We start from the raw sequence: 22,878 nt of genomic DNA on the forward strand, positions 1-22,878 counted from the left end.
TTTTGGAAAGAATTTGAAAATCTGGAAAAAAATTTGGCCAAGTGTGGAAAAAAATGAATTTTTGGCCAAATTTGAGCAGTCATAACTTCCAGCTCAGGATGATTTAGGAGTAGTTACAGTTATGGTTGTGAAGCTTGTGGAATGATCTTTCCAACGCCACCGAGTTTGCTCGATTCCGAGTTTGTATGAGCGAGTTATGCCTTTTAGAAGTTGGGCAGTTGGCAGGGAAATCTGTCCGGGAAATTAAGGGCATTTTAGTCTTTTCCCTAGCCAAGTCTTTTGGGATTATATTGTTGTATAGGGCTGATCTTTGGATCATTTTGTCCCATTTTTTAAAGAGTAAAAGCTAGGGCTTGAGAAGAAAAAGAGAAGAAGAAGAGAAGAAGGAGAAGAAGAAGAGGAGAAAGAGGAGATCAACAAGTTTCCGTCAAAGATCAACATGGATTGTCGTCGGGGGTGATCCCTTTCAAGGTATGTGAGTTCTTTGTGTGGGTTATCCTTTCCCCCACACACCAAGCTCCTTTTTTATTCGAGGAAGGATTGGAATTGTTGTTGAAGTTGTTAGTTGTTGTTGATGTTATTAGTTGTGTTGTTGAAGTTATTGTTGGTTGTGGGACATGATTGGGTTGTGTTTTGAGTTGTAATCCATGGTATGTTGAGGGATATGATGATCCTTAATGTTTGGGGTTGATGCCCTTGAAGTAAGAGTGGTTTAGAGTTGGCAAATCAAGGGAGAAAAGTCGAATTTCTGGGCAAGGGGGTTGGCGCGTCGCGCCTGCCAGCGCGCCCCAAAAGGGATTCTGAAGTTTCCCCCTTGGGGCGGCGCGCCACTCAGAGCGCCAGCAGGCCATCTCTGAAGTTTTTGGCTTGGCGCTCCGCACCTCTCAGAGCGCCAAGAGCGCCAAGTTTTCCCATTCTTTCCCTACTTTCTCATGCATGTTCGTAAGTGTTATACTTATGTTCCCTAGTAGTTTCCAACACCCCAAAATGTTTCTAAACATCCCGAACTCATCTATAAACATGCGATTATATGTCTTGAATCCATAGTTCAATTCAAGGCAAGTTAGTATCAAGTTAAAGAGAAGTTAGAGTCAAGTCAAGCCATGTTAAGAAGTAAGTTCAACAAGTCCTCCAAGCTTTCCAAGAGTCTTCATTGAACGTTTTAACTTCATTTTTAGACTCAAGTTTCAAGTCAAGCAAAAAGCTTAGAGTTTCAAGCTAAGTAAAGAGTCTCAAGACTCAAGTTAAGTCGAGAGTGTAAGTTGAGTTCATTTCTCAAAAGCTATTAGGGAACTATGTATTCCCAAAGAAGTTTCTAAATGTTTTTACATTTGAGTAAGAAAGGAACTATGATTCCAAAAGAGCCTTAGGGCTAGTTTTCAAGAAAAAGGAACATCGTTTCCAAGTGAGCCTTTGGGCTAGATTTTGAGTAATTATCTCATTTAAAGAAAGATGTGTTTAAAACACTTATGAACTAAAAGCATTTTGGGAGTAGTATCGAGCACCGATTTGGGGACGCGAGTTCATATTAAACTCAACTCTCCATAAGAACCATGTAGCCAACATAGGAGTTAACGGGTCATACTTTTTAGATGAACCCGTAAAGTTAAGCTAGTGGATCCACTTAGTAAAGTTAGCTTTCTATATCAAGACCAGGTATAGGATGGTTCTCAGGCAATGTGAGGTAAAACATTGTATCATTAGCTTCCTATATCACGGCAAGGTATAGGATGGTCCTCGGGCAACGTGAGGTAAAACGTTGTATCACCACTCATATTCATAGTGGTGGTTTGTCGGTTAGAGAAGCTCCCACAGTAGAAAGAGCATGGTTCCTCAAGAGTTCTGCTTAGTATGGATGGGGGTATGGGACTTCATTCATACATTGCACGAGTAGACCTTGAGAGGAAGCATGGTATTTTCATGATATTATAAATATGATTTTTACGTCATGTTTTAAGAGTTTTACAAGCTTTATATATTGCATGTGTCTTATTGCTTTATATATTGAGTTCAGCTATTCGTGAGTTGAACAGAGCCAAGGTAAGTGTTCTCTTGTACTCTTTTCAAGCTTAAGTTGTGGTTTAGTTTTCCAGCTCGCATACTCGTACATTTAATGTACTGATGCCAGTTGGCCTGCATCTTATGACGATGCAGATACAGGTACCCCAGATCAGCATCCTGCACATCGTTGATCCAGCCGAGCACTTCAGTGTCAGTGGTGAGCCTCCTTGCTTTCCGGAGGACTCAATTATTTTGTGTACTTAGTTTTGTTCTATTAGGATGTTGCGGGGTCTGTCCCAACATCCATCTCAGTATTTTAGAGGCTTCATAGACAGTCAGTTAGTTAGTATTGAGTCTCTCATCTATGTATATATGTAAATATTCTATTTTGAGACTCGAGCTGCCTTTTGGCATGTTATGCATCAGTTGGTTGTTTTATAACCTTTCATTGCATTGAGTTGTTCTGTTGAGTTAAGTTTCCGTTGAGTTAAGAAAGCCAGGCCAAGGGTTCGCCTGAGGCCAGCAATGGTCTCCGGGTGCCGGTCCCGCCCAGGGTGTAGGCTCGGGGCGTGATTGAAAGTGTCAAACAAAACATCTTAACTAAAACGGGATTCTCACTTGGCTCACTACCAATTAAGTATTTGGGGCTGCCACTTACTTCAAGATAATGTAATAAAATGGATTGCCAGCAAATGGTAGATAAAATTACTAGCAGAATTGGAGTGGCCTACTCAAAATGCCTATCCTATGCTGGGAGATTACAGAATATAATGGCTGTACTCTGAGGCAGTGTTCATATTGCCCCAGAGTGTATGTACTAAAAGAGATTGACAAAAAATGCAGAGAGTTCTTATGAGGAGCTACTGATGGTAAAAGGAAACTAGCGTTTGTAAAGTGGACCAAAGTATGTATCCAAAAGAAATATGGTGGTCTTAATATCAAGGGGTGCTGCAACTGGAATATAGCTTCAGTGGGGAAATAATTATGGCAATTAGCAAGAAAGGACATCCTGTGGGTTAAATGGTGTATAATATATGAAGTCGAATGGAAACATTTGGGATCATAGTCCACCAACAGATTGCAGCTGCTACCAAAAGAAGTTAAACTCTTTGAAAGCTCAGATGACATGTTGGTATCAAGGAGAAAGCTACACACTTACTCCAACAAGGGACTATTCTGTTTCTCAGAGTTAATGATAAAAGTATGAGTAATGAATTTGGGGAGCTAAGCACCAGCCATAAAAGCCATGGTAGCTTTGTAGAGATCTGTGGATCACTCATAATTTTGCTAAGAGTGAGCCTCTTTCTTATGTTTCTTTTGACTGGTTCCTGTACTTCTATTGGACTTCTTTTCTCAAGAATTTTCCGTTCTCATCTTGTGTTTCACCAGGTAAGATCACATTGTTTTGGTATACTAATTTTTCTTGTGAATTTCCTTCTATTTTTAGCCTTGCCCTTTGCCGCCTTGGTGTCTAAGCTTACCATGTTCCTTATATTACCTTGATTTGTGCTTCTGCCTTTTGGAGGTTTGAAGTGGTGGAGTTTCTAGCCCTTCTTTTCGAATGGTGTTGTCACTAGCTTCTCCTAATTCACATTGTTTTATTAGGAAAATATATTTTGGACCGGTTTTAAGAGTCGCCACTTAATTTTTAAAGGGAAATTAAGAAAACTATTCATTTCCACAAGACTAAAACAGGAATCTAGTGAAAATCTATAAAGGGGTTCGAGGTTCTTATTAACATTCTAGGAAGGTTTTAAAAGCACCTAGAATATCCACTAATGTGGTTATCCGACAATTAAATTTTGGCTAAAAATATTTTAACTTAATTTGAATAGAACGATTGAACTATTTTATAGTTGAGACGGTCAAAAAAGGGAAAAAGGGAAATATTGACCTATGATTTAAGCGAGATACTTCTAAAAATTTATTCTTTTAAGTCTTTGGAAAGATGATCGATTTAGCTAAATTGTTAAAACGAAATAAGCGTCTTTCGGGGATTTGAACTTTTCAATCCTAAGATTAACGACAAATACTAACAAGCAAAACAAACACAGTAAAGTAAAGAGGGAAAGAGGGTTGGACCCAAATTTGGTTTCTGTCCGCCTGGACCAGTATTTGGACCCATTTTCGTTTTGGGCCTTCGGCCCATTTAAGTCATTTGTACATGTCCTATTCTAGCATAATAGAAGTATTTTCTATATTTTGGACCTTAGTCCCAATTCTTCCACCTGTCCTAAACTAATACAACAATAACAATTTAAATGACAAGGGCTTAGGCTCAAAATAACAAAATACAACTATTATGAATTAAGAGTGGGCCTTTGGCCCAATCTTTTCAAATTTCTCAATCGGTTGCTCCTTTCAACCTCGGGACCTGTTCGTCAATTTTTAATGGCCGATTCTTCAAATTTTCTTATCGGCTGACTCGATAGGAGGAATTTGAGCCTTTATGGCTTTCTCGAAAATGCAAGGGAGAGGATAGGAGTTTGGGTGAACTCGGGCCAATTTCACATGCAACGAAAGAGGAAAGAAAATTAGAATAACTGTAACTGATAATTAAATGAAACGCTAATGAACTATGAATGATAACTAATATCTAACAATACGGGACAAAATAATATTACTGGACAGAATAAGCAAAATGGTCAACACCAAAAATTATATAGACTACAAAACATGTATCTCAGAGATAGAAAAGTACACTGATCCTAAACAAGTTGCAGCTAAGGCAAGCCAAACAAAGGCAGTGCAGAACTACTCTTGGGTAATTTTAAAACGTCAATAGAGACAACCAATAAGAATGCAACGCATCTCAGGCAATACAACAAAATTAACGATGCTCGAAACTACGGGAAAAACTAATGAAATTGCAGGTCTAAGAATAACATGCCCATTTACTGTTCAAACCGAAATAAAACCACACTAAGCCAAGCATGAACTTTAAGCTAAAACTACCTCATTATTGCCATTAACAGTAAACCAAACACTTAGGATTACAAGCAAATGCTAGCAGCCCAACTCAACAATAACGATCAAATGCAATATCCATTAATAATGCAAAAATTCTTAACGTTAGCGAAGTGATGACACTAGCATCATAGATAACACTAGAGACTTCATTAGGACAAAATAAACCCTTAACATGATAGCTAACTCAAAAGAGGAATTCTAAGACTCATCCGAGCAACAACAAAAGCCGAGAAAGGGAGAAGAAAGACAAATTAACAAACAACCACCACTGTCATCGCAATAGTGCATCGACTAAAGAGTTGGAAATAAAAATAAAATGGAGTTTACCTTCTTGTGTGCAGCGAGCTGAAACAAACGGGCAGGGGCAACGACCTTCACCGCAAGAACTCAGACACAAATGACCAAATAAAAATCCGGGCAGAAACTTAAACACAGAACCGAAAACTATTATCTCTTTTGCTTATGAAACGTATTTAGAGTGTATTAAAGTATTTTGCTCAAAGCTCTCCTTTGTGTTTGCTCTGAAAATTTTTCCAACTCTCCCAAAAAAAAAAATCCACTTTCAAAGTGAATAAGCAACTATATATATAGAAGGGAATCACTAGGGTTTCGAGTTTGGGAGGGAAGAGGCTGAAAAACCTCTTCAGCAACAAGGAACAATTTAAAATTTAAATTCCCCAAAATCCTTTCACCATTTAGGACAAACAACCTTTTTCTTGCAATTCACCCAATTCCGAAAGAGGAAAGGGCGAATCGACGGTTGATTTACATTCCTCGTCCTTGCTATGCTACGTGGCTCGATCTCGAGCCAAGAGGACGGAAACGCGTGCTTCACTACTCTGTTGCAGGTACAGATTGGAAAGGGACGGGAGGAAGACGACACAGCGATTGGGCCTCGCGATTCTGGGCTGTGTCGCTACTGGACTGCACTGTTTTTGATCGATTCTGGCCGGGTTTTGCAGCTGCTCGTTTGCGTCTGGGCTTGCTGAACCTGCTGGAGAAGAAGAACAGTGTAGGGGTCGGTTTTGGTATTGTGTTGTTGTTTATTTTGGTATTATATTGTTGGATATGGGCTGTTGTATGTATGCTGGTTGTTTTTTGCTGGAATGGGTCGGTTGTGGGCTGCTGTACGTGTATATTTGCTGGACATGGAATGTTGGGCCATGATTTTGATCAAATTTGAGAAAAGGACCAAAATTTGGTCCTTTAAAAATTGATTAAGCTAGAATTGAATTTAAACTTTGGCGATATGAATCTAAATTTAAGCCAAATGTAGTCAAACTTAGTTAATTAGGATAAGTTCGACTAGTAATTAAGCAAGATGAATTAATATAGATTAATCAATAAGCTTCTTAATTTCAACAAAATAAAATAATTGACTTAATTATAAATCAAATAATTTAAAATATAAAATATTATGTAACTAAACTAATTAACCAAATATTTGATTTAAACAAAAATCTTTTTGCGACTATTTTTGAACATTCATAAAATATACTAATTCGACACATCATTATATAATAATTAACTGAATTATAAACTAATTAACTCAAAATATAAGCTATTAATTAATTTAAACTAAATAACCAAATATTTAAATGAAACTAAAATCCTTTAGAGACAATTTTCGAATATTCATAAAATATACTAATTAGACACATAATTATATAAAATATCATATTTATTATTTAAAATTATAAAAATGACAAAACTACTTAAAATGACTTGAAAATTATTTGAATTTTATAAAACTAATTATTCTAAATCGTTTGGGAATTAAGAAGCTCGTGAATTAATTATTATCGGGGAGGGTCAAAATTGGGTGTCAACACACATCTCCTTTCCTCTTGGGTTCCAATATTAATCAGAGGATTTCGTGTCCAACAACTGCTTGTGGAGTGGCCCTGCACATTGCAATGGGAGCAAAACACGGTATAGTCTCATATTCAATCTTTTGGATATTTTTTTCCAGTTGACCTTGGTTGTTTCTGATTTCCACATAAACCTCATACAAGAGGGGCCTTGCCAGGTCTATCTCCACTCTCAACTTCGCCGTAGTCGGTCTGGTTTTTAAGGCAGTAGCCTTATCCATGAATAATGGAGTGCCAATAGGTTGTACTATTCGACATAGTGCATCCCACTCATAGTAGTGTCATGGCAGATTTGGTAAGTTAATTTAAACTGGAGCAAGAGTGGTTTCCGCATTGGGTTGGGCGGAAGATCTGGGGGACCAAAGCTGTCAACAGATAAACTCATAATGCAAGGCGTTGCACTAGCCGTTAGCGGTGAAGACTTGAAGAAGTGTAATGAGATAATTTTTTTAATATAAGAAGAGACACATTGCATCTTTTTGCAGAGTGTGGCTGGGTATGGAAAGTCAGATACGTAGTTGATTTGGGATAACAATACAGTACACAGGAGTCTGTAACACACTCCAATGGATCAAGAGAAGAAGATGGAAACAGTTCCAAAAGGAGATAGTTGTCATAGTAGCATCAGTCCGAGGACAATGATATACTACACATGGAAGTGAAGGAATAGAAAAAAAATTCAACAAACAAGCGTACAGCCTGAGTTCGTCATCACACAAATACAGAGGGAAATATGTCAATGAATTTACATGTTGAAATACACAAATGGAGCAAATAGATGTCAGAGTTTGATTTCAAAAATATGTAACTAGATGGTTGTTTTCCTAAGATCTAGTGATTCGAGGTACCCTTCCTAGAAGGTGGCTGAAAACACGGGGCTCTTTAGGTTGTAAATATTTGCATTGGTATGGTAATATTTCACATTATTACCAAAAAAAAAAGATTTGGAGACCTAAAGTCAAAATTTATTCAAACTCATTCAACTTCTTTTATACACCATCTGGTTGGGATCATCTCCGGTGATTTTTGCTCCCGTACTCATCAGTGTTGTCATGAAACTGTGTAATTGATTTTTAGAAATGTAAGGGCCTCAGGGATCTTACACAATGTCAATTTGAATTAGTCGGTGTCTTCATGCGAGTATTAGGAATCAGATAGAGAATATTTGTTTTAAAAAAAACAATGATGATGGTATTGATAATGATGGTTCTTTCATTACTTGTTACTTATCCATTATACCTTTTTCATTTTTAATGACAATTTTTTTCACATAACAAACCTCTTTACATAGGAGTTTGTCTAAATAATACTCCATGAAGAAGTCATCTCTTATAACAAATCCAATCAATTAAATCACACTGATATGAGGAAATACATCTATTGGACTTCTAACAGAATACCTATCAAAAGACCAAACTATGTATCCTTGAGAATGCCCTGTAAGATCTAATGACTTAACTGTTACATTAAACGACACCTTCTGATTCAATGCAGTAAATTTCAAGATTATAGGATTAACAGTCACCTCGACACCTTTGAGCCCAAATACTTTAACTTTGTAAGCTGAAATTGCTTCTCCAACGTTAGTCACAGTCCTTGTATAAGTTTGAGCACTTGATTTCTTAGGAATAGAAAATGACGGATAGTTCAACTCTGATTGAGGTATTCTTGATTTACAATGTATCTTCTTATTCACAATGGAACTGACTTGATCATCTGTATAGTTCAAGCCACATAAGTATGGGATGTAATCTTCGGGCTGGATGTCATAAATGAGTCCTGGATCATTTGCTCTTGATGGATTTACGTGCCCTGATCCGATTGTAAGTAGATCAGCAGGTTCAAGTGTCTCGTCCTGAATTAGATTTTTTCCAAGGTTAACAAGGTCAGCTGTGGTCATGATTGCAGATTTAATTGCAGCTGGAGACCAATCTGGATGTGCACTCTTTAACAATGCTGCAACTCCTGCAAGGTGAGGGCAAGACATCGACGTTCCAGAAAGGATGTTAAACGTCGATGATGAAGATGAAGATGCAGATATTGTCTCACCCTCTATAGGGGTTGGCCAAGCTGCAAGGATATTCACTCCAGGGCCAATAATATCCGGCTTTAGTATGCCCTGACTCTTCACAAATGGTCCCCTAGAAGAAAAGTAAGCAACCGTTGGCGCATGCTTGTCTCCAATCTTCGTTCCCTTGAATGTTATCATTGCAACTGGTGTTGATGTTGATTTCATGTAGTGTATGATCTTTTGTCCATCCTTGTAGCTAACCTGTGTCGTGGGAACGGCATCATATTCTGAGAATGTTGTAGAGCCGCGATACTTTTCGTTCATGAGAATCATGCCAGCACCATCGACTTTTTTCACATTTCCTCCTTTTTCATTTCTAGACGTGTAACCACTTGTATCACACAACACTATTTTACCCTTGAGACTTGAAAACAACGATTCACAATCCTCACCATTCACAAGTGGTAACAATTTTCGCGAAAAATTTGTTGGTTGAAAGGCTGATTCGCCTTCATACTCAGCTCCGTTACCCAAAACTGCAACCGCACTTATCTTTCTATCTGTTGTGCTAGCACCAACTGTGAGAATCCACGGGGCCCCGTTTGCCACAGTACCACTACCCGGTCCACTATTTCCTGCAGAGCAACTTACAAAAATCCCCTTCTCCATTGCTCTATACGCACCAATAGCTATAGTATCATCATATAAAGGTGGCCGATAGTGTTCGAATCCAATTGAAACGGAAATCACATCCACATCATCTCCAATTGCAGCATCAAAACCAGCTATCATCCTGTATTCTTCACAAGTATATCCATAACAGACTTTGTACATGGCCACATGGGCTCGGGGTGCAATCCCAACAGCCGTGCCATTAGCATTACCAAAAATACTGGCACCATCCACAAAGTTCCCCGCAGCTGTGCTTGAAGTATGTGTCCCGTGTCCAGCTTCGTCCGAAGGGGACGTAGCCCCATCCGCAAAATTTCTTGCTCCAATAAGCTTCTTGTTACAATAAGTTGTAACATTGAACTCACATTTGCCTTTCCATTTAAGTGGTGGATTAAGCATTCCATTATCATTAAATGAAGGATGTTGAGGATCAATTCCAGAATCTAATAAACCAATAATCACACCTTTACCTGAATTTGATGCATTCCACAAACCAACATTCTGGTGCAAGCCAAGGAAACTTGGACTGTGTGTGGTGTGCATCTGAAATATTCGTTGGGGACGTGCTGTCACAAAACCGGGCTTCTTTTCCATTTCTTTCACTTCATCTGATGACAATATAGCAGCAAAACCATTGAACACATGATGATAAGAATATAGAATGCGCGATGAGTGATTCGAATTTGTAGGCAAAAATGATTGATGCCAGAGATGTAAATCTTTTGAACTAGAGAGAACTTGATCATGAAATTCAAGATGTATTATATAGGTTTCTAAATCACTTTGATTAGTGAAATTATCACCTAATGTTTTTGATGAATGAAGCAGGGCAAAGCAGAGAAAAGTAGAAATGAATTTTAGATCCATGTTTTTTAAGATGACTATCACATTAGCAAGATGAGCATATATAATGCAGTTCAATTAGCACATAATTTATAATAGATGTATATAATCTTGATTAGATCGTATATAATTTATTAAGGTCAGTAATTCAACTTTCTGCCAAATTATCCATATTAACTTATTCAAACTAAAACAAAGACTTGATTTGAAAAAATTAATTATTCTGATGGTAATCCATAATTATTAAGTTGACTGAAAATAAGAATAATCTAATCAGTATTACTAGGAAGGAAAATGTTATGAACCAGCCTCGGCCCAATGTCAATACCTATACGGACATCACACAACTAGTTATTGGGCTGAGAAGAAGCAACAAAACTGGAAGGCCTTTGCAAAGGCTGATTTAGGACTCAGGCCCAATTAACAACTAGCTAAAAGGATGACGGATGAGAAAAAGAGGTTTATGCATATTGTTGAGAGAAATGTCTAGTCCTCTCATCTCGTTTCTTTGAGTCTATGCTTCTCATCTCCCTTCTAGTTATCTTCTACAATAGTATTCTTTGTTAGCTCCATTTTCTTGTTGTAACTTCGAGTTTAGTGATTATAATATTTGAATGCTTGTTTCTATTGTGAAATTGGAGTTGTTACGGAAAATCCTATGAATTCTTTGAAAGTCAGTAATAGTTTAGCATTTTGTTTGCTTGAACTTACAGTTCCTTAATGTTCTTTATGGATATCTTAATTGTTGGGTGTGCGAACAAAATTTCACATTAATAGCTGAACAGATTGGGAGCCTACATATAAGGTGTTGAAACATTTAATGTTGTGAGACCTTTTGATAATATCACACCTTGTTAGTTGTTAAGAGTATTTTTTTTTTGTTAAGGATGAGTGTGGGAATATAGCCTTTGTGGTAAACAAGCTAGCACAATTTTCCCATTGTCCAACTGAAAATCATTGGTCTGCAGTCAAATGTGTGGTTCGCTACTTAGTTGGAACGGTGAACTATGGTCTCTTCTTGCATCGTAAGTCTCCACTTGATCTTCATGCCTTCTCAGATGCGAAATAAGGATGATTGCGCTTCCACCAGTGCATTTCTTATCTATCTTGGTAAAAATCTGGTCTCCTGGAGCTCAAAGAAACAAAGGAGTGTAGCTAGATCATCAACTGAAGTGGAATACCGTCTGGTTGCCTATGCTATTGCTGAAATTCAATGGATTCAGAACTTACTTCGTGAGATTGCTGTATCTTTGCCAAGGCAGCCAATTGTCTACTGTGATAATTTATGTGCCACATATCTCGCTGCTAATCCAGTCTTTCATTCGCGGATGAAGCATCTCGAGGTTGATTATCATTTTGTTTGCACAATGGTTCAAAATGGACAGATTCAAGTTTCTCATATTTCTGGAAAACATCAACTTGTGGATTTACTCACAAAAGCTCTCCCTAGCTCTCTATTTGCAGATCTTCGGTGCAAGATTGGCGTTTCTGATCGATCGCCATCTTGAGGGGGCATATAAGGAAAGCATCTTATTATCAAGTGATTGATATAGCTTGATTATAATCTTCTTGTAATTAAGTTGATAAGAATTTCATTGCAATTAGCATCTTCTATTTTTGGTAGGCTATCTCTTGCTTTCTTGTATAAATACTGAAACAATATGGGAATACAAATTGATAATTCAGCGCCATCTTCTTAATCTTTCATAGAGTACCTTCAAAAAGTATGAATGTTTCACCACCAAATATTTCTTATTTTAAAGTGTTGGGTGTATATCTTTCTATAGAGTTCCTGACCATCCAAGAACAAAGTTGGGTCCTAGAGGAATAAAAAGTATATTTATAGGATATGCACAACACTAGAAAGCATATAGATTACTTGATCTACAGTCTAATGCTATTGTAAAACTTGTTCATGTTGAATTTTTAGAAAATAAATAAACCAGATAAGAAAACATGGAAATTTGTCTAAACAATACTCCGTGAAGAAGTTATCTCATATAACAAATCCAATCAATTAAATCACACTTATATGGGGAAATACATGTATTGAACTTCTAACAGAATACCTATCAGAAGACCAAACTATGTACCCTTGGGAATGACCTGTAAGATCTAATGTCTTAACTGTTACATTATACGATGCCTTCTGATTCAACACAGTAAATTTCAAGATTTTAGGATTAACAGTCACCTCGACACCTTTGAGCCCAGATACTTTAACTGTGTAAGCTGAAATTGCTTCTCCGACGTTAGTCACAGTCCTTGTATAAGTTTGAGCACTTGATTCCTTGGGAATTGAAAATGATGGGTAGTTCAACTCTGATTGAGGTATGCTTGATGTACAATGTACCTTCTTTTTCACAATGACACTGACTTGATCATCGGTATAGTTCAAGCCACATAAGTATGGGATGTAATCTTCGGGCTGGATGTCATAAATGAGTCCTGGATCATTTGCTCTTGATGGATTCACATGCCCTGATCCGACTGCAAGTAGATCAGCACGTTCTAGTGTCTCGTCCTGAATTGGATCGTTTCCAAGGTTAACGACATCAGCTGTGGTCATAATTGCGGATTTAATTGCAGCTGGAGACCAATCTGGATGTGCACTCTTTAACAATGCTGCAACTCCTGCAAGGTGAGGGCAAGACATCGACGTTCCAGAAAGGATGTTAAACGTCGATGATGAAGATGCCGATGCAGATGTTGTCTCACCCTCTATAGGGGTTGGCCAAGCTGCAAGGACATTCACTCCAGGGCCAATAATGTCCGGCTTTAGTATGCCCTGACTCTGCAGACATGGTCCCCTAGAAGAAAAGTAACCAACCGTTGGCGCGTGCTTGTCTCCAATCTTTGTTCCCTTGTATGATATTGTTGCAACTGGTGTTGATGTTGATTTCATATAGTTTATGATCTCTTGTCCATCCTTGTAACTAACCTGTGTCATGGAAAAGACATCATATACTGCCAATGTTGTAGAGCCACCTTCCTTATTATTCATGAGAATCATGCCAGCACCACCAGCATTTTTCACTGTTCTTGCTATTTGTTCTCTATACAAGCCACGTTTTGTATCACACAACACTATTTTACCCTTGACATCGATTAAATGCAACAAATCACAGTACTTACCATTCACAAGTGGTAATAATTTTCGCGAAAAATTCGTTGGTTGGAAAGCTGATTCGCCTTCATACTCAGCTCCGTTACCCAAAACTGCAACCGCCCTTATCTTTCTATCTGTTGTGCTAGCACCAACTGTGAGAATCCACGGGGCCCCGTTTTGCACAGTACCACTACCCGGTCCATCATTTCCTGCAGAGCAACTTACAAAAATCCCCTTCTCCATCGCGCTATATGCGCCAATAGCTATAGTATCATTATATAAAGGTGACCGAGAGTGTCCGAATCCAAGTGAAAGGGAAATCACATCCACACCGTCTTCAATTGCAGCATCAAGACCAGCTAAAATCTTGTATTCTAGACAAAAAATTGCAAAACAGACTTTGTACATGGCCACATGGGCTCGGGGAGCAATGCCAACAGCCGTGCCATTAGCATTACCAAAAAAAATTGGCATCATCCACAAAGTTCCCCCCGGCTGTGCTTGAAGTATGTGTCCCATGTCCAGCTAAGTCCAACGGAAACCTATCCGGTTGCACATAATTTCTTGCTCCAATAAGCTTCTTGTTACAATAAGTTGTAACATTGAATTCACATTTGCCTTTCCATTTAAGTGGTAGATTAGGCATTCCATTATCATTAAATGAAGGATGTTGAGGATCAATTCCAGTATCTAATATACCAATAAGCACACCTTTACCTGAATTTGATGCATTCCACAAACCAACATTCTGGTGCAAGCCAAGGAAACTTGGTGTGTGTGTGGTGTGCAACTGAAATATTCTTTGGGGGCGCGCTGACACAAAACCGGGCTTCTTTTCCATTTCTCTCACTTCATCTGATGACAACGTAGCAGCAAAACCATTGAACACATGACGATAGGAATATAGAATGCGTGATGAGTTATTCGAATTTGTAGGCAAAAATGATTGATGCCAGAGAAGTAAATCTTTGGAATTTGAGAAAAGTTGATCAGGAAATTCAAGATGTACTATATAAGTTTCTAAATCACTTTGATTAGTGAAATGGTCACCAAATGTTTTTGATGAATGAAGTAGGACAAAGCAGAGAAAAGTAGAAATGAATTTCAGATCCATGTTTTTTTAGGTGACTATCACATTTAGCAAAATGAACATATATAATGCAGTTAAATTAACATATAATTAATTTATAATAGATGTATATAATCTTGACTAGATCGTATGTAATTTATTATGGTCAGTAATTCAACTTTCTGCCAAATTATTCATATTAACTTAGTCAAACTGAAACAAGAACTTGATTTGAAAAAAATAATTATTCTGATGGTAATCCATAATTAGTAAGTTGACTGAAATTAAGAAGACATAATACATAAACGTGTCTTTTAACTCGGCATCATTTCACATTCATGCCCTCCAACTTTGGGTATGCATAAGATTAGAGTAGGCCCTTAAACTTGTATAAAGTTGAACAAAAAGGTACATGAGTCCTATGTGGCATAATACACGTAGGACACCACATAGGACAAATTGTCATGTAGGATGCCACGTAGGACGTGTGTGTCTATTTGTACAACTTTATACGAGCTTAACTCTTTACTTGGGCACACCCAAAGTTGGAGGGCATGACTGCGAAATGAGGCCAAGTTAAAGGGCATATTCATGTATTAATCTAATCAGTATTACAAGGAAGGAAAATCCTATGAATTCTTGGAAAGTCAGTAATTGTTTAGAATTGGCATAATGCATAAATATACCATTTAACTTGGTCTTATTTTACATTTATGCCCTTCAACTTTGGATGTGCTCAAGTAGACACTTAAACATGTATAAAGTTAAACAAGTAGACACATGAGTTATATGTGGCATAATACGCATAGGACACCATGTAGGATGCCACATAGGACGCGTGTGTCTATTTGTTTAACTTTATACAAGTTTAATGTCTAGTTGTGCACATCCAAAGTTGGAGGGGGTAAATGCGAAATAGGTCAAGTTAAGGGCATATTTGTGTGCTGTCTTTAGAATTTTGTTTGCTAGAACTTATAGTTCCTTATTCTTCTTTATGGATATCTTAACTGTTGAGTTTGCGAACAAAATTTCACATTAATAGTTGAACAAACTGGGAGCTTACATATAAGGTGTTAAATATCTTAATGTTGTGAGACCTTTTGGGAAATGTCGTGTGGGTTTGGCCCAAAATGGACAATATCACACCTTGTTAAGAGTATCTATGGGCTGGTTCAGCTTGAAAATTGGTATCAAAATCCAGCTTCGGCAGGATGAGTATGGGGATGGCAGAGTGATGGGGTGCTAGGCTCGATTTGCTTATGCTTTCAAGCTTGGATATGTGCGTGCACACAGGAAGAAGCTAGTTGCGCGCTTCGGTTTTCAAAAACACTTTAACGATGTGGGTAACACAGTGAATCTCGGAGATTATCATGTGGATCATGGTAACAGGCCACATGGAACTAAGGTTTAAGTGGGAGACTCGTGGATCATGGTGATGGGCCACGTGAAACTTAGGTCGAAAGGGAAATTTTTTTCGATGTACGAACAAAGTCCAGTCCCACTTTAACAGTTGAATATATTGAGAGCCTAGGTGTAGAAATTTCTTAATGGTGTGAGGCCTTTTGAGATAACCGTGCAGGTTTGGCCCAAAACAAGCAATATCACACCTTGTTAAGAATATTTTTAAGTTGGTTCAGCCCAACACTTACAAATGCCAATAATCCGAATTTACTTAATTTTCTTTTGGACGAATAGTCAAGTAAACTCTCGTTCTTACACTTATTTGATATCCCCACCCCTTTCTTCCATGAGGTCTCATTTAGACCAGTTGATGCCGACTATATGAATTCTCACTACATTGATATTTTAAGACCATCTGTTTAATTTCCAAAAACAAAAAACTAAACGAGACGACTCCTAAAACAGGAAAAAATATGAAGGTAGTTTACAAAAATTCAAAAACAACTTTAATTCGTATTCACGTCCAAACATAACTTCTCTAATTTTCAACTTGAAAACAAATACTACTGCTTTCTAAATTCCACAATTCTTATGTCCAAACGCCCACGAGCCTTTCGTTAATTATAGAGTTTTGTTTTTTCTCTTTGGAATTGCTTTCAATGGCTTTAATTTTCTAACAGTTACTCCCATTCTATCCTGTGTATCCAAAGCCTCATCAAGAACAGAAACATCAATCTCCCAATCGAATTCACGCAACAACGATCCGAGTACCAAATGCAACATCCGATGAGCCAACGGAATTCCAGCACAAATCCTTCTCCCAGCACCAAACGGAATAAACTCAAAATTCTGGCCCCTGTATTCAATATTCGAATCCAAGAACCTTTCTGGCTTGAAATCCAAAGGGTCCTTCCAACACTCGGGATCTCTTCCAATTGCCCAAGTGTTCACGAAAACTTGTGTGCCTTTAGGGATATGATACCCCATGAATTCAGTATCTTGAATTGCCTTTCTTGGGACTAGAAATGGAATTGGAGGATGTAATCTTAACGTTTCTTTTACAACAGCTTGCAAATACTTGAGATTATCGATGTCAGCTTCTTCGAATTTCTTGGTATCTCCAAGAACCTCGGATAGCTCGGATTTAACCTTGTCCATTGCCTCTGGATTACATAGTAGCTCTGTCATCGCCCATTCTATGCTACTGCTCGTAGTCTCCGAACCAGCTAAGAATATTTCCTGCATTCAACCGATTCATAATGTATATCGTTTTTTTATATAATTAAGTTGACTTATAAGAAGAAATAACTCTTCACAACAAATTCAATAACCTAATCGAAAAAAATCAAGTAATAATTTGTTATAGCGAATTATATTGCACATTAAAATTCTTTATCCTAAAGTCTATAAAACTTAATTCACACAGGCAGACTTTAGAGCCTAATTAGCTTGAACGGTAGGTTTGACGGGTAGAAAAATCAGTCGGAATACGAAGTTTATGGGATTTGAACTATCACCAAACTCATAGCTCATCTTAGTTTAATACAGGATCTAAGCAAAAGCTACTGATTTATCTAAATCCATAAGTAACACTCTGCCTCCCCGTGTCTACCAAACTAGATTGATTTGAGAAATGATTTGAGTACATAACTTGTTTTCAAACTTTACCTTATTCTGATCGTTAAGAGACGATCATCGGATCACCTAATGACCTCACTCAATTAGTTTATTTACTAAATTAAGACAAAAAAATATATATGATAATGTTTGTTATGTAAAATGCAAAATTACCAAAATTATCAAGATGAGTTCTTGATCTGATATCTTCTCTGGTTCATCTTTCCCTTTGCCTTCATATTCCAGTAGAACTTCCAAAAAATCCTTCTTCTTCTCTCCGGTCCTTTCCTTTTCTTCGAACCTCTCCTTCAAAAAACCCGATACAATTTCAATCGTCTTTCCAAGTCCGCGATCCATCTTCCTCCTCAAACCTTGAGGATCAAGCCATCTCAACCATGGAAACACATCCACAATGTTCTGGTGTCCAGAACATTCCATTAACCCCACCATCGCCGTGAAAAATTCAGTCCCCTTCTCAGATTTTGGGTCAACTAATTCGCGCGATAGCAACAATTTCCCCAGCATGTTAAACGAGGCTAGAAACACAAATTTCGCCACGTGAATTCCATCAGAGGAGTTGAGTTCTCTGTTTTCTATCCATTCGATTAAATCATCGATACATTTCCGACGAACTTCCACTGTTTCAGTGATGCGTTTGTTAACTAACATTTGAACGGTCATGATTCGTTTCATGATCCGCCAGTAAGTACCGTAAGGAGCTAAAGCTATTGATCCTTTATTATAACCGTGTGATTTCATCACCTCGGTTACTGATCTCTCCGCGAAAGCCATGTCGTGGTTCCTGAAGAACTCTGTTGCGGCTTTCGCGGAGAGAATCACCATAGTATTAATAGAACCGAGCTTTAGCCAAACTACTGGACCGTACTTCTGTTTTAGATCCATTAGTGTTTTGTGTGGCTCGTTTCCGAGCTCGAACATGCTGCCGAACACGGGCCACCCTCGTGGCCCGGGAGGCAGCTGCCGGCGATCGTTGATTAATAACGTTCGCCGGCGGAAATGGAGGATTAGGAACAACACAGTAGTAATAGAACAAAAGATATATCCCCAAATCCACTCCATGAATTGAATTGAGTATAGTGATTGCACATGCTACTCTTTAAATAGAGTAAGTAAGCAGTAGTAGGGGCGGCTCAAACCCGTTGGTGGCCTAAGGCCAAAATCAAACTAGAGGCCTTAAAAAAATATATATAAATGTTTTTATTTTAAATCTATTTTTCTAGCTTTTTGAGATGCAAAGTTGTTAATAATTTTTGTGTAGTCAATCTCTTCTAATAATTCTTTTTCAATCGATAATATAGCCAAACCACTTAATCTTTCTTGAGACATTATCGATCTTAAATAATATTTTATTATTTTTAATTTTGAAAAATTTCTTTTCGACTGAGGCGACTGTTACGGGAATTGTTAACACTATTCTATAAGCAATGTAAGCATTTGGAAAAGAATCAAGTCTTTTTATTTGATTGAGTATCTCAATTAGAGTATTGTCTTCTACTTTTATGATTTCCCTTAACACTTTTAATTCAGAAAATAAGTCTAAACCGTCAATATCAGAGTGAGTATTATGTTTTAAGGAACATTCAAGTTTAAGACAATATTTTTTCAAATTCTATCATCTAATGATCTCAATTTTTTCCCACTAAATAGAAAACCAAAAATATTTTCATATACTTCAAATTGTTCAAATCTATTTTGAAGTGAAAAGATGGCTTGGTCTACTATGTATAAGAAGTAACCAACTCTAAATGATTCTTCAAGAGATCTTGTGATTTCATTATCAACATTCTCATCAAATTGTTTTTTTCTATAAATTACACGTTTCTTACGAAATACAGGTTCTATATTCATCTCTAATGCAATTTCCTTAGCCGAAATCATAGTACTTGTAAATCCTTCTTCTCTATATGTTTTAAAAAAAGAAATTAAACCTCTTAATTGATCTATAGCGACATCAAAATCTAACAAATATTTTAAAACACTATTTACAATATCAAATAAAAAATATAATAAACATAAGACACAAAACAAAAATAATATTAGAAATTAGAATGATATTACCGAATCAAAAGCTATGAAGACTTGATTTCCAAAAATGAATCGGGCTGCTGCAATATAGTTTTCTCCAAATTTAAAATATAAACTATCAATAGAACGAGTAAATTTTTAAGCTTTGAATAAGAGAGAAATGTAAGATTAGAAAAAAGAAAGTGAGAAGAAATAGAAGGGAGGAGGATAAAATATATAAAAATAAAATTAGAAAAAAAATAAGGTAAAAAAAAAGAAGATAACTTGTACATTAAAAAAAAAAATACACAACTTTTTATTGAAAAGTCAAAAAGTCATAGTCATTCCTTCCTAATTAACTAAAAAATGGGGCATTTGCATTTATTGTCTTAGTTCTAATATTATTTTTTTAAATTTAATCTTACCTAATTAACTAAAAAATGGGGCCCCCTAAAATTGGGGGCCTAAGGCAAAAGACTTTTTTTTAAGTCTTACCAACCGCCCCTGAGTAGTAGTTGGCAGGCAGCAACAAACATATTTATAGGTTCAATGTATTAAAACAAAATCTTACGGAGGTCTAGGTTGTGTACCAGTCTGTTCAGTTCGGCTTTAAAGTATATCAGTTTGACTTATTGATAATCAGATTGTAGACATGTTAAATCATTATAGAACCATTAAGATATTAATTTATCGAGTAACGGTTTAGCCGTTATTGATAGTAAGTGATTTTGTTATAGGTTTAACCGTTGAGATTTGATAAGAAAAATATCATTGAAAATCACGTAAAAATAAGGTGACAAACTAAATAAACTATGCACGTGAGTTGACGGATTATGTCTTTTTCAAAAGTAACCAGTTGTTTCCTTAACCTTTTCTTAGCTAAGTTTTGGGGGATTTTGCTCTCTTAGTATTTTAAAGGCATAATACATAAACATGACACTTAACTTGGTTTCGGTGGACAACTATGTCCTCCAACTTTGAGTGTGCACAAGTAGACACTTAAACTTGTATAAATTTGAACAAGTAGACACACGTGTCCTACATGGTATAATACATGTAAGATGCTATGTAGGACACAAAATTGTCGTGTATGGTGACATGTAGGGCGAATGTAACCATTTGTTCAATTTTATACAAGTTTAAGTGTCTACTTGTGCATACTCAAAGTTAAAGGTCATAGTTGACAGCCGACATCAAGTTAAGGGTCATGTTTATGTATTATGCCGTATTTAAAATATCGAAAAAATCTTAGTTTTAGTTCTTAAGATATTAATCTAAGTAGATTTAGTCTTTAATTAAATGAAATATCACAAACTAAATGGATTGTTAACCATAATATTGTTGGCAAGTAAATATCTAACAAATATCATAATTAATCATGTATTGTATTAAGTTTGTAATTTGTATCGTTAATAACTAAAAAAGATTCAATTCCTCCTAAATTCTGCCGGCATTAGTAGTTGACCTTTTTTTTTTGGTTGATAAAATCAGCATTAATAGTTGACTTGGCCTTAATAAATAAATATAAATTTCTCCATCATTAAAAATTGTATTTTAATTTTCAAGTAATGAGTAATGAAAAAAAAGGGATTTAAAAAGTATATACCTATGTCAGCATTGAAATAGACGAGGACAATATTGATAAAAGCCAAAATATAAGGTACAAGAGACAAAGTATTTCATTAAGGAATATTTTCATAATTTTGGTAGGAATAAATTGTTTGTTTGTAATGACATCTAAGTGTTGCGAATATAAAAGGAATCTAAGGGTGTGTTCGGTGCGGATAAAAAATATTTTATAAAAAAAATAAGTAACTAAATATATATTTTTTTGTTTGATCTGTAAATAAAAAATAATATTTTAAAAGTATTTTTATATAAAATCTAGATAAATATTTAAAAAAAGTAGGGTGTGAGGTGGTGAGGTTAAGGGCTACGGAAGTAGTGGTATAAATGGGACTTGTTAGAGCCGCAGGGGCGGCTGGTAAGACTTAAAAAAAAGTCTTTTGCCTTAGGCCCCCATTTTTTAGTTAATTAGGTAAGATTAAATTTAAAAAAATAATATTAGAACTAAGACAATAAATGCAAAGGCCCCATTTTTTAGTTAATTAGGAAGGAATGACTATGACTTTTTGACTTTTCAATAAAAAGTTGTGTATTTTTTCTTTTAATGTACAAGTTATCTTCTTTTTTTTACCTTATTTTTTTTCTAATTTTATTTTTATATATTCTATCCTCCTCCCTTCTATTTCTTCTCACTTTCTTTTTTCTAATCTTACATTTCTCTCTTATTCAAAGCTTAAAAATTTACTCGTTCTATTGATAGTTTATATTTTAAATTTGGAGAAAACTATATTGCAGCAGCCCGATTCATTTTTGGAAATCAAGTCTTCATAGCTTTTGATTCGGTAATATCATTCTAATTTCTAATATTATTTTTGTTTTGTGTCTTATGTTTATTATATTTTTTATTTGATATTGTAAATAGTGTTTTAAAATATTTGTTAGATTTTGATGTCGCTATAGATCAATTAAGAGGTTTAATTTCTTTTTTTAAAACATATAGAGAAGAAGGATTTACAAGTACTATGATTTCGGCTAAGGAAATTGCATTAGAGATGAATATAGAACCTGTATTTCGTAAGAAACGTGTATTTATAGAAAAAAACAATTTGATGAGAATGTTGATAATGAAATCACAAGATCTCTTGAAGAATCATTTAGAGTTGGTTACTTCTTATACATAGTAGACCAAGCCATCTTTTCACTTCAAAATAGATTTGAACAATTTGAAGTATATGAAAATATTTTTGGTTTTCTATTTAGTGGGAAAAAATTGAGATCATTAGATGATGAGAATTTGAAAAAATATTGTCTTAAACTTGAATGTTCCTTAAAACATAATACTCACTCCGATATTGACGGTTTAGACTTATTTTCTGAATTAAAAGTGTTAAGGGAAATCATAAAAGTAGAAGACAATACTCTAATTGATATACTCAATCAAATAAAAAGACTTGATTCTTTTCCAAATGCTTACATTGCTTATAGAATAGTGTTAACAATTCCCGTAACAGTCGCCTCAGCCGAAAGAAGTTTTTCAAAATTAAAAATAATAAAATATTATTTAAGATCGATAATGTCTCAAGAAAGATTAAGTGGTTTGGCTATATTATCGATTGAAAAAGAATTATTAGAAGAGATTGACTACACAAAAATTATTAACAACTTTGCATCTCAAAAAGCTAGAAAAATAGATTTAAAATAAAAACATTTATATTTTTTTTTT

General features: G+C 36.0%; 2 protein-coding genes and 1 pseudogene across 2 annotated transcripts in view; all 3 read right to left on the reverse strand.

Annotated features, from left to right (window-relative positions):
- LOC125825590 (subtilisin-like protease) overlaps positions 1–10,392 on the reverse strand; it is a 37,212-nt gene extending 26,820 nt beyond the window's left edge. The window contains exon 1 of the mRNA XM_049504915.1: positions 8,376–10,392. Within this exon, the coding sequence (XP_049360872.1) occupies positions 8,376–10,392 (2,017 nt within the window). The remainder of the gene's footprint in view (positions 1–8,375) is intronic.
- Positions 10,393–12,385: 1,993 nt separating this feature from the next.
- LOC125825591 (subtilisin-like protease) lies at positions 12,386–14,591 on the reverse strand (annotated as a pseudogene).
- A 1,843-nt stretch (positions 14,592–16,434) lies between these two features.
- LOC125825594 (cytochrome P450 76A2-like) lies at positions 16,435–18,644 on the reverse strand. The gene is made up of 2 exons (XM_049504917.1): positions 17,739–18,644; positions 16,435–17,186 (listed from the first exon to the last, which is right to left on the reverse strand). Exons 1-2 carry the CDS (start codon positions 18,642–18,644, stop codon positions 16,569–16,571), a joined length of 1,524 nt encoding a protein of 507 aa, XP_049360874.1. The 3' UTR covers positions 16,435–16,568.
- Positions 18,645–22,878: the final 4,234 nt, after the last annotated feature.

Source organism: Solanum verrucosum, unplaced genomic scaffold, assembly GCF_900185275.1.
Source record: "Solanum verrucosum unplaced genomic scaffold, falcon-dt-bn FXZP01000140.1, whole genome shotgun sequence".
NCBI lineage: Eukaryota > Viridiplantae > Streptophyta > Magnoliopsida > Solanales > Solanaceae > Solanum > Solanum verrucosum.

Bases quoted from the DNA above. Each gene is read 5' to 3' on its own strand.
- LOC125825594 (XM_049504917.1), bottom strand. From the start codon at position 18,644: ATGGAGTGGATTTGGGGATATATCTTTTGTTCTATTACTACTGTGTTG. The intron at 17,187-17,738 runs GTAATTTTGCAT...GGTTGAATGCAG, and splicing joins AACTCATCTTGATAATTTTG to GAAATATTCTTAGCTGGTTC.